The 13,010-nt window shown below is 38.1% G+C and overlaps 1 protein-coding gene across 2 annotated transcripts in view; it reads left to right on the top strand.

Annotated features, from left to right (window-relative positions):
- The window catches only part of LOC140143668 (glutamine--fructose-6-phosphate aminotransferase [isomerizing] 1-like), a 56,907-nt gene extending 48,553 nt beyond the window's left edge, over positions 1 to 8,354 (top strand). For both annotated transcript variants that reach the window (XM_072165486.1, XM_072165485.1), the window contains 2 exons: positions 628 to 7,596; positions 8,200 to 8,354. In XM_072165486.1, the coding sequence (XP_072021587.1) occupies positions 628 to 672 (45 nt within the window). In that variant the 3' untranslated portion in view covers positions 673 to 7,596; positions 8,200 to 8,354. The remainder of the gene's footprint in view (positions 1 to 627; positions 7,597 to 8,199) is intronic.
- Positions 8,355 to 13,010: the final 4,656 nt, after the last annotated feature.

Raw genomic sequence — 13,010 nt, 5'->3', positions numbered from 1 at the left:
GAGTAACAGTGACAATTTACAACAGAGGACCAGCGACACCATGTAAAATAACTGTGAGCCCCAATAGATGAAACTAGCATTCCATATTAAAGTAGTCGGATTAGTTGATGCAACTTCAGCAATCCTGTTGCATCATCACCCCTACATCAGACAGAAAATAAAAAGGCCAAGAATTTTCTTTTGGTTAGAACTTGTCAAGACACTTAAAAGAAAGATTTGTCCTTTCTTGTACCCTTGTACCCTACCATAACTGTAGGAACAAAAGACCACTTTATATAGGAAAAGTTAAAATCAAATTCTGGAATTGAAATTTGAAACTTACATGTGACAGTTGCATCCGTTAACTCCAAACTACATCTACATACATTTGATTGGTCATGTGACAAACATAGGGAAGATTTTGCAAAGATTGGTCCCAGGCATGTGGTAGTTGAAAGCAGAGTCCCCAATTTTTGTTGATGGCTGGCTGCTCCACTCTCTCCCAAATGGCTTCCCTGACATGCTTGGAAGGTGATGAATCATGATGAAGTCTATTGTGTAAGAATTGAAGTAGTGTAATCAATTATGTATGAATGATGTTGAAAATACTCTTTAATCACTGATTTTTCTGCTTCTTAAATCTTTCAGGTTGATTGTCCCAGAAATTTGGCCAAGTCAGTTACAGTGGAATGAAGCAATGGAATTGCTTGGAAGAGCAAACTACTTCAGTGACAGTGGGAGTGATGAAACTGAGTGGAACAGCAGATAGGGTGTAGTGAAATTTGAATTATTCAGGGCTGACATTCTAACACCAAGCTTGTGCCAATTCTTTATCCACCGTAATACGTAGTGTGCAATGGTATTAGGCCTTTCTTCAAATAATTGTAAAAATATCAAATATTTTGGAATTAAATTTCTGTACAGCTTCACAGAAATTGTGTATATGATGAATCTAATGTTTAAATGACAATATTTATATTATATATATTTTCTACGATATATAAATACTCACAATTTAGATCATGCAGAGTTTAGTGAAAACTAATTCATACATACTCACGATATAACGACGTTTCTGATTGGATTTGCGCCCTTTTTTGCTGGTCATAAATACCGTTTATGACCAGTACGCAGGGCATAAACAATTTGCGTCACGCAGCGTTGGAACCTAATAAACACAATCCATGATTTGCTAGTGTTGCGTACACGCGCATGTCACCGCGCCCATCTCACGCGGAGCGCAAAAGATGACGCGTTGACTCCCGGCCGTTGACCTCATGAGTCGAGCTGCTTCCTGCAAGTAGGCCTACTCATTTTCTTCCAATTTATGAAGGAAAACGGTATGGAAAAGTTATTTAAACTTGTAAACCCTTATTATTTTCATCTGTATTGAATTGTTAAGAATGTTGGGTATGTATGAATGTTCATAGGAGTGAGGGCATGATCGCTGTTTATGCCCTCAATCCTATGAATGAACCCCTAAATGATGTCAACTCTACACAGCTAAAAGACAATTCCAACAATAATTAAGGAATTTGTTAAATTTAAGGGGAAAAATCAAAATTCAAAATCAAATTATTTATAATTTGTTTTAGTAAGTAGAAGTCTTCAGAAGTTCTACGTAAGCAGTAGTCATTGTGAGAGTTTCAAAGCAAGCTTTCAGGGTGCTTTTGGCAAGAAAAGTTTTAATATATCAATATATAAGACAATCAACAGACCTTTGCGAAGTAATCTCAATACAAGCATCTGCTTGCAAAAGTGTGTGTTGTTTGTGTATACAGTATATACACCTTTCATGTAAGTCCCTTCTGAACTAATAAGTGTGTACTTTAAAACAACACATTCCAAGGCATTCTGTTACAGCAGAAAAATCATTATTTAATTATATGTATGTGTTTGCTTTGAGAACCATTTTGGCAGCTCGATAGTGTATAGGGTCAATGGCTCCTCTGGAGTTAATTCCAAGAAAATTTTGGGGCAAATTAAAAACATGCAAAATAAAACTTGTGTCACATATCAAAGTGAAACTCGCAACTGGTATATTGAATTTCAAGAATAATCTTTTGCTCATAATCTTTTTGATTTAATTATTTACTAAGTGGAATCGGTAGAAATATTTGGTTACTTTATATATCTTTAAGAGGTTGCAAGATTCTAACATATGGACCAAATTATTTGAGTATTTTATTGTCATTCCAGTATTTCACCGTAAGCTTATTTACAGTGTGGAAGATATTTTAGTAAGTAAGTAATTAAGGTTGACAAGTATTATTTTTGAATAATAATATGTTCAGCTCATATTGAGTTAAAGTTATACCCCCATTGCCTCAAAACAGTTGTTCCTTGGATGTGTAAATTTGAATTCCAGCAGTGCTGTATTACATTTTGTTTGTGCATGCCTCTCTCCACCCAAATGTATAAATGGGTAGCAGCTTATGTTGGGAAGTTAACAGGTTGGTTTTTAAGGTGTAGCAAATTACTCAAAATAACTATCCATTACAATGTGGCTCAAATTCCATTTGATGGTATGATGCATGCGCTGACCTCACATGAAGAAAAGACCTGGGAGAGGGGGGGCATATCTTTTTTTTGTATGTTCTGCAGGGAACTGGAAATAGTGGGAAAGAAATGAGAGAAATATGGTAATTTTTTGAGACTTTTAGAGCTGAAATTATAAAAATCAAGGGTCTTTCAGCACTTTATTTTCATAAAATTCAGGGGTCTTTCCAAGATGCATGGTTCAAACATAGGTATATCCAAGGGGAACATACGCATTTGGAGAAAGAAACTTGTAGATATAAGATGTAGATCTAACTAAAGACTCCATCCCAACTCATTTTGAGAATGTAGATGATGTTTGAATAGGAATAAAGGTTGTGATGAGTTAGTGCCAGTCACAACATCTTGTCACATGACACCATGAAATGTCATGTGACAAGAACACAGTTTATCAAGGTCAACATTAATTAGAAAAAGTTATTTTTAGAATGTACAATGCATAGCCTTGTAAATGGCACTAAGATTTTGCGTGACCAAAGAAATGATTATGATAATGGGATGTTATGTAAGCAATAACAGGTCAGTACTTTAAAATACTTGAGATGACTTCCAAAGAGTGAAGATTGATAAATAGGTAAAGGAATTTGGAATGTAATTAAAAAAGAATTTTAAAATCGTGGAACAAACTAGGCTTGTTTAATGTCTAGAAAACAGTTACCATGATTTACTTACGTATCACATGACTTCTGCAAGGTAATCCTTAAAGGAACATGTTACTGTCAAAACTCTGAAACATTGGTATGTGATGTTTAATGTTTGATGGTTTAGTTAAAGTAGGATGGTCCATTTTCATCACATGAAGTTTTCACTGTAATTGAATTACCATACCTCCCACTCCTTATCTTTAATATGAGAGCCAAAAATGTGGATAACACCGTAGAAAAGCGTAAGAACGTTATATGGGTTCAACCACTTTAGACACATTTTGGCTTACAAAATCCAAACTAAACATCTTTTAGCCCTAATATTTCACAGGGTCTATGAGATGAATATGGGCTTTCTACTGATGAATTAGGGGTGAGGTAGTTTATCGGACCATCCTCCTTAAGTTAGTTGGTAATACAGAAGGTGGAGAACACATGAAGTGCACACATTTATAACCTATATGTGTCACAGATACGATGTAATGCAATATACACCGAATAACACAATAGATATGTGAAGAACAGACAACAAAAAACAGATTACAAAGTGAACATCTCAAAATATGTGGACATTACAATCAAGTATGTGACCATCCACCACAAAGGGACTCCAAGGTCGGCACAACTAGTTCTGTGATATGGTGCATTTAACCTGTCAATGAACAATAGAAAATAAAGGAAAGGATTTCTACAGTACCTTTCTAACAAGCAATATGGACATACAGTATATCATTGCAAAGCTTATTTTGATCAAATTTGCATCTCCAATACCTCGAAAGTTGCAAATGCAGACTTTCCAGCTCATTTGTGGTGGACGGTCAAACATTATTTCAGTTTTTGGTTAAAAACATTTAAGTTTTATTTGTGATTATTATTTTTGATGTAGTTTATCAATATCATAGGAGTATTAGATTATATAATCATATTTGTCAAGTGCCTTCAAATTTTTGCATGAAACTTTTCTATATATTTCGTTGTTGCATGCCAACAGTAAGTGCATTTTCCCTATAATGTGGACAGGTTTTCTATATTTTACAAGTGTGCATTAGTTGCTACTTGGGTGTTTATTATCAGCATTTTTTATAAGCATTTTGCTTCCTATATTGTAGTTTCTATTAAAGGCCTATTCAGCAATTTTCTGTATAAAATATTTTATGAACTGCACCACCGACCAATTAACAATTATGTATAGGCCTATTTGATAACTATGTTATCGTGTCTGTTGCATAAAACATGTGAATAACCTGCTCTGAAAGTCTGCTTGCTACTGTACCATGCCGGATTTGACAGCCTTTAATAAATAAAAGTATGAGCATATTTTTAAGGTCCGTTCATACCACACTACAATTACTTGCGGTGCAGTGCGTTGCCACAGCAAAATACTGCATTACGGTATCACAATAAAGTTAAATACATTTTAACTTGGAAATGTGACAAGTTGCATGGATTGCGGCAAAAAGTAATCGATATTAGGGAGGGCGAGTTAGCGCAGCGGTAGTTCCCTCGCTTTGCACCACTGAGGTCCCGGGTTCAAGCCCCGGCGCGGCCCAAGGACTCATGTGCACTTGGTTTATCCCGATTCCATGCTCGCTCTCGCAGGTTTTCTCCAGGATCTCCGGTTTCCTCCTGCTTTAAAAGAAAATCGGTGATTAGTTGTTTGGTTATCAAAAGCTTCCTTCACCCAATGGAATTTGGGGAGCTGCACAGATAATTGGTGGATGTTACAATATAAGTGCGGATAGGTCTGCGCCTGAGGTTCGGCTGCAACTGGCCTAGATGATGCGATCTGATTGTGATGATTCACCATGGCAGCGAAATTACAGCGCTTTGAATCCTTCAAGATCTAGCTGGAAAAAGGCACTATATAAATCCGAAATTTATTTATTCATTTTATTTATTTATGATATATTCGCAACGCAAAGCAATTGCGGCGTAGTATGAACCGACCTTTATTCCATCATCATTTTGATGTCAGATCTTGTCTTTATCTGCTTTCTTACACATTTGCCATTTGTCCATTTCAGCAGCACATATCTACGGGCTATTCCATTTAAAATTCACACAACCCATGTGGAAGATTATGAAAATATCTTCCACAGAGGGAATGTGAAATTCAAATGGAATGAAGACATTATGCAGCTCCATTTGAATTTTATTCTCCGACTGAGAGATTCAACCTGAATCTTCCTCTAAGGGAGGGTGAGTTTCATAATGGAACTGCTAATGTGTGCATTCTATTTGAAATTCATACTCCCCCTGTGGAAGATATTTTCAAAATCTTCCACAGGGGGTGTGGATTTTAAATGGAATGCTTGTTCCAAAAATCTGAATTTTAGATTGTTCCAAAAATCTGAATTTTAGATTGTTCCAAAAATCTGAATTTTAGGGTGTTGTGTTTCAGCAAATCACTGAATAGGCCTTTAAATTAATACAAATTTTTGTATAAAGATATATTTTCATTCTATGTGGTGCAGTGTGTACATTTTATTGTACATTTTTTATAATGTATTCTTCCTACCTTGTAATATTTAATGTGATTGGAATTACTTTATGTAATGTATGGTAGTGAGTTCATTATGTATTTATGAAATTAGGCATGTTAAGTATTACTCTATTTGCAAAGACCTTTCGGCCTGGCCGACCAATCGTGTTAAAAGAACATTGATTGGAAAATGAGGTGCTGGTGTGATAATGATGCGATTCAAATCAGTAACTGACTTCATGTTTACGCCGCAAGTTGCACTAATTTGGGTTGTGCGAAAGGTCTGCGCAAAAAGTCTGCCACTTTTTTCCTCTAAAGTTCTGATGAGGGGCGGGATGAGTGGTACTATAGTCTGTATACCTTTCTCAAGTCAGTAATATAGATATTGTTTTCTATTGTATCTCTAACTGTAATGATGAGAAATATATAAAGGTATATATTTTCGGAACGGAAATGATGCAAGGAATCAAAGTAGCAAAACAGATTCCTTAAACATTAACAGTTTTTGAAAAAATCTCAAAATTTGATTTTACTTAACTGACTCAAGGAAGGAAAAATAATTGTGATGCCATCAAGCAAAATGAGTCTGATGTCGATCCAAATCAAAATTCAGTTTTGAATTTCATTACATGAGCCATTCCCAGAGCTTTATTTTGCTGAAAACCCCATCCATGACCATTTTAGTGTTGCTAAGAACAATAAAATACAAAGGATGCTGAATACTTTACTGGCTATATCTCAAAATCAATATTCCCAACATCCGACTCATTTTGCTTGATCACATCACCTGACTATAGCCATGCATGATCTGCATACCAGGATGAGCTTACTTGATACGAGGAGACATTTAAATATTTGTTGTGGCATTTGTTGTCATATTTTTTCCTAAACGTTTGTCATATTTTTTCCTAAACGCACAATCAACTGTCATTATTAGCCTATTCTTTGGTTTGTCTCAAGTTTTGGTAATGACTTGGGGTGTATTTTGCTGATCGCTGTGTGTAAAGTCAGTATCACAGAGCATACACACACACGTACAGGGCGGTTTGTCTTTACGCTTGTATTGCAATCGGGAAAAAGCATTGATGTATGTCACTACCAAACTTGAAGTGAACTAAAGAATAGGTAAAGTATCACAAGGCAACACTTGTGTCACAGTATGTATCACAGTGAGATATTCCAGTTGAAATCCAGAAGACATGACCTTAATCTTCCACACAGGGAGTGTAAACTTCAAATGGAGCTACCGGAATGGGTAATCTATTTGAAATCTACAAACTCCTGTGTGGGAGATTAAGGTCATGTCTTCCATAGGGGGCTGATGGATTTCAACTGGAATACCTCATTTTGCCCAAACTTGTTCAGTTAGTGCTTGTCACTTCTTTGATACCAATCAGTGTGGGAGGGTGTGGGCACATACTGCCGGCTACATCACATACTGTCATATCAAAATGCTTACCTTGTGTGATTGTTATTTATCATTGTTGTATTTCATAGTGTTATTTTATATTTTGGCATGCTACTTTCTTTAATGAATGGACTTAAAAGGGTGATCCACAGCCTCATCCCCCCACATTTCTCAAAAAAAGTTGATTTTTATACCACTGGATACCTCTAGCTACATAATATTTATGTACCAAAAATTTCTTGCAGATTAATTTGTTCAGCAAAAATATTGCCAAATTTGAATTTCGTTGTGGTATACCAGAGCGAAATTACAACAGTGGCCTATGGAGTAGTGTAATACACTAAATCATGCAAAACTTGCAAACACAAAATGGGAATCAACTGAAATTTTGGGAATAAGCTTTTTTCGTGGATGTCATAAAATGTCATAAAAAGAGTATACTTGATCACAAAATCCTTCTTTAAGATTGTAATATTGTGATGATACCTCAAAAGTTAATTTTATGTGCATCTCATTACAGTTAGGTGTAGTTCCAGTAACTGTAACTCGTCATACCTAGAGTTACAGTGCACTCTATTCTTATCTTTTCCACAAATAAGAAACATCACAATATGTGGGCTCCTTTTGGGCTCTAAGGATGTAGCTGAGGAACTCTCTCAAGGACAGTTTGGGCATGCACTGATGATTTAATCCCATTGTACCAGGGTTTGGGCGTGCCTGGATGATTTTAATCCCACTGTACTAGTCTATACTCACAAAGTTGAGGTGATTGATCTCATCTTTTGGGTGAATTCAAAATTTCCTGAGTTGGCAAAACCTGCAATCTTCATGGGAGTAATTTACTTAGTGCAAAAGTGGTCAAAATATTGCTCTGAAAAAATGTCTTGATTGTCATGATTTGGATTTATCATATTGAGCAGCATTCTACTTGTGATGTTTCTACACTGTGTAGAGAGGGTCTACAGCATCTCTGAGGTAAAACAAATAGAAGGTATATTTCTTGATGCTTGAAGTTTGGATTTCTTAAACGTACAGTGCATCCCTATGTACCGCTGCAAGACTTCAGGTCCGTAGATGTCATTATGTTTATGATAAAGACTGAAGTCTTGCTGGCAGGACTAAGTTAGGTGGTGATAGTAAAATAATCACACAAGGCAGCCTTTTGAGATACAATAGTATGTGACCATTACTATCATGTGGTATTTGTATTCCTTGGTTGGAATATTTGTAAAGTAGAAATTTGCATGTGAAATAAAATATAATAATTTATGATAATTATAAATGATGGAGTCAAGTAATTTATTATTTAAACAGGGAATGTTTCCTCCTTTTAGATGCAAAAAATGTTATGCATTATTGCACGGTGCTGCCATGCAATTCGCAAGGAGAGTCTAAGATCTGGTAGCATACATAATAGAACCAATCATATACCATCATGTCAAGTATAATGCAATTCTTTCTTTCACTATCGCCAATTTGAGGCTCTCTTTGCATATGGAGGAACTGTGCATGTGCATTGGGCAAATTACTAGCCATGGCTTGAGTTCAGGGGGTGTGAACCCAATAATTAATATCTTGTTTAACCCATTTCTTGATTTGGAGGGTAAAAACCATGCCTGAAGGCAGCTACAGTAAAGTGGTTCGATAATACAAGTCCAGAAAGCAGGCTTGAGAATTTTCAGGTTTGAACCCACATTCCAAGTTTTCTGCCATGGGGCAGATGTGCCATCTACTGAACATAGCACACAAAGCCATGTGGCAGATGTGCTGTCTACTGAAGATAGCATATTGCAAAATTAAGCCATGGAGCAGGTGTACTATCTACTGAAGATAACAGACAGCCATGGGGCAGGTGTGCTATCTACTGAAGATAACACACAACAAAGCCATGGTACGTCAGGTGTGCTCTCTACTGAAGATAGCACACAAAGCCGTGCAGCAGGGCCGGGGTGCTAGCTACTTGAAGAATACACACAAAGCCATAGGGGCAGATGTGCTATCTACTGAAGATAACACACAACAAAGCCACGAGGCAGGTGTGTTATCTACTGAAGATAGCAACAAATTGATGGGGCAGCAAGATAGCAACAAAGTTATGGGGCAGGTGTGCTATCTACTGAAGATGGCACTCAAATTTCTCGGCCATATACTGCGTCTTGAAGACGACGAGCCTGTGAAAGAATATGCCCTTTATATTCCACCACATGGGAAGAGGAAACCGGGACGGCCGCGCACACTGTACTTACAGTATGTCCAGCACCTCCTGGGAGATACTGAAGGGGTGTTGCAGCCAAACAAAATTGTTTTGCTTGCCCAAGATCGCAATAGTTGGAGAAAGCTCCGCAGCCGACTGATGATGATGATGTGATATCTACTGAAGATAACACACATCAAACGTAAAGCCATGGGGGCAGGTGTGCTATCTACTGAAGATAACACACATCAAACGTAAAGCCATGGGGGCAGATGTGCTATCTACTGAAGATAACACACATCAAACGTAAAGCCATGGGGGCAGATGTGCTATCTACTGAAGATAACACACATCAAACGTAAAGCCACAGGGGCAGGTGTGCTATCTACTGAAGATAACACACAACAAATGTAAAGCCACAGGGGCAGGTACACGCTATCTACTGAAGATAACACACAACAAATGTAAAGCCATGTGATATGTGTGCTGTCTACTGAGGGGCGGGGGCTAGATGCAGAAGATATTATACAGATTCGTGGGACAAGTGTGCTATCTACTGAAGATAATACACAGTTAATGTGTTTTTTTTTTTTATTATAGGGCCTATACGAATTTTTTCGTTGAACCAGGAGCAAACAAGAGGAGGAAACGCGAATTTTTTTGGCGATATTTTTTCCAAAATTCACCCTACCGTACATTACGATCGGTTCCTAAACTTATCCTTGGTGTTGTTGTTTTTTTAGCTTCCTGAATAAGCGGCGCTTCTTGGTTGCTGCTTGTTTGCAGTGTAGCCCGGGAGTTAAGCCTGGTGGTCATCAAACATGTCACCAGTCTTCTTACAAACAAACTTTGCTGGTAGGCCTAGGCCTATGAGGATCAAAAGTTTTCTCTCAACATTTTTTTATATTGGTGTTAGGCCTACCCCCTACCACCCCCATAACCCTCGCCCCCTGCTGGCAACCATAAAGGTATATTTTCATTCTTTGCATCTTTTGTAGACCTAAACATTTTTAAATTTTCTGCCCTTTCTCATTAATAATTCTTCTTGACGCCCCTTTTCTTTAATAATTCTTCTTGCCGCCCCTTCTTCTTCCGCCGTCTCTTCTTTTTTGCTGCCTCCTGCTTTTATATAGTTACCCGGTGGGGGTCCCAAAAGCCCCCCCATAAAAAACCGCGCATGTATATAGGCATTAATACCAATCGCTTGTCGCTCAGCGATGAAGTATAAAATTCAGCTTAATAATAGGCGTATGCAAAAGTATATACCGGGGCGATGCATCGCAAAGAGAGCGATTGCCATATACATCGCCTTCAATCGCTCGGCACTCACTCAGCAATCGTAAATATTAAGTTGAATTCATACTCGATCGCCGAGCGGCAGCAATTGGTTTTTCAGTGTTGTAGTCGAGTCCTCGTCATCCGAGTCCGAGTCCTTGGTGTCCGAGTCCAAGTCCGAGTCCTGCCAATTTCTGATGTCCGAGTCCGAGACCAAGTCCTCAATGTTCGAGTCCGAGTCCTTATGTATCAAATTCAAGCCCCGAGGTTTTCACCAATAGGCCTACTTTATCAACGTATAGCCTATATACTTAATCAGAATTTTAGTTCTATATTATTTTCTTGTAGGCCTAAATACATAATTTGCTAGTCCCACCTAGCATGCCTAGGGCCTAGTATTGTTTTGGGGCCGTGCAATAATTATCATGAGCTTGGGGAGGGGTGAATTGCAAAAAATGCTTATCCCTTCTCGGGCTGCCAAAAATCGCTTGCCCCCCCCCCCCTCCCGGCCTGCCAAAAATCTTTGCACCCCCCTTTGCACATTCCATTTGTTGGGGATCCCAATTTACAAACTTTACCGGTAGGCCTAAATGGTTTAGATACCGGTAATTATGTTGTGAGCGCAACGAGCAGGGAAATTCGCATTTATGTAAGCGTTTCCGTATAGGCCTATATGTTTTCAGAGCCTTTTTAGAGCGTTTTATTTGAAAGGTGTCCCATATATACCTCTCGGCTTGCCAAAATTGCTTCCACCCTCACTTTCGATCGGTCAAAAAAATTTTACGCTTAGGTAGCATATCTTGGAAACAGAGTATAATCACAGACTCACAGCGCAGATCCTGGAAATATACACAGTAACTTGTGTTTTAGAGAGGCAAAAGATGCAATATTACAATCAAAATATGACGTCACTACCAAACCCCAGGTGCCAAACGGAGGTGTTGGATCTGGCTGTAGGCCTATGTAGTATTATTCCGGGGATGGGGGGGTTCACTCACATGTAAAGGTGGTACGGGTATGTCCGGCGGTCAGGGGTCCTTTTTCAGGCTCTCCGGCAGTTCCTTAACACATTTACATCATGCTCCAGTTTGTTGAGCCAAACACTCTGAAAATTGTAGCTCTTTATTTTGAATTTGTTAGCACCAAAGCCTATAATTTGGCCCAATTTTAGTTCACAGACCTCCACAAAAATGTTGAAATAAAATTTCAGTTCATCAAGCCCCCAAATCAGTTCTTATAGTTCCCAAAGTTCGGCGCTGCACACCCCTACCGGTACCAAAATTTAACTTGAGTGCCCCAGAGTAGGCCCTATTATAATTATTCATGTACATTCTAGACTTGAGTCTAACAAAGCAGTCATGTCAAAACAAACGAATATGATTAGAATCCATTTAACCATGGAAATAGTAGATATCTTATCTACTATTTCCATGATTTAAGGGGGTACCACTACCACACCCCTGGCCAAGTTTGAGCCTATATTAGGCCTATAGCGCATTGGTGACAAGTAAGATATGTATATTATAGGGGCAAGGACTACAACTACTGCATTGAAAATTCAGCAACTCAAGGCAAGTAGGCCTAGTTATTGATTTATTGATCAAATATTGGTTTCCCTCGTTTTTGACTGTAACTCCACAACTGTTGTCTGTGCTGATATAAAATTTCCAGTGCAGTAGGCCTACCAGTGTAGTCCTTGCCCCTATAATAGGCCTAATGTAGGGCCTACATATCTTAGGCCTACTTGTCACCAATGCGCTATAATTTTGGAGAAAAATGCAAAAATAGGCACAAAATTGGGGTGTAGTACCCCCTAAACCAATTAAAAATAGGCCTATAGGCCTAACTGAAAGCAATCTTGCTTTTTGGTTGTAGGCCCTACTTTTATTTACAAACTGAATTTATTTGTATGTAAAACTACTTAAATTAATCACGTGATCATTGATCAAGCATAAGAAGAAGTTTACACTGAACGAAAATAAACATGATAAAAGACCTAAAAAGACCCTATTTTGCCGGACTCGAGGAGGACTCGAAGCCGAGTCCCCGAGTCCTTGGGGTCCGAGTCCCAAGTCCTTTATCTTCCGAGTCCGAGTCCGAGTCCGAGAAAAAAGGACTCGAGTCCGGACTCGAGTCCGAGTCCCGAGTCCTCCAACACTGTGATTTTTAGCCAATGAGATAGAGAACTTTTTGTTGCGTCATACTTGCGTTCAATCGCTCATTGTTCAGCGATGAAGTATAAATTAAGCTTTACAATTTTGCGCATGCGCAGACAGGAAATCACATTTCATGAAATCCGTCCTTCATCATAATAAATTGTTCGTCACGCTGTATTTCGAGCTGTGTAATTTTTGTCAAATTCATTATATGATTTAAAAGGCTCCTTTCCATGTAAACTGTAAAGGATACTGAGTGAGACTTTTCAAGTTATTTCAGAAAACCAAATTGACGCAGTTCATGATTGAATTT

The sequence above is a fragment of the Amphiura filiformis genome, unplaced genomic scaffold, assembly GCF_039555335.1.
Source record: "Amphiura filiformis unplaced genomic scaffold, Afil_fr2py scaffold_25, whole genome shotgun sequence".
Lineage (NCBI taxonomy): Eukaryota > Metazoa > Echinodermata > Ophiuroidea > Amphilepidida > Amphiuridae > Amphiura > Amphiura filiformis.
This window is presented reverse-complemented; position numbering and strand designations above follow the sequence as displayed.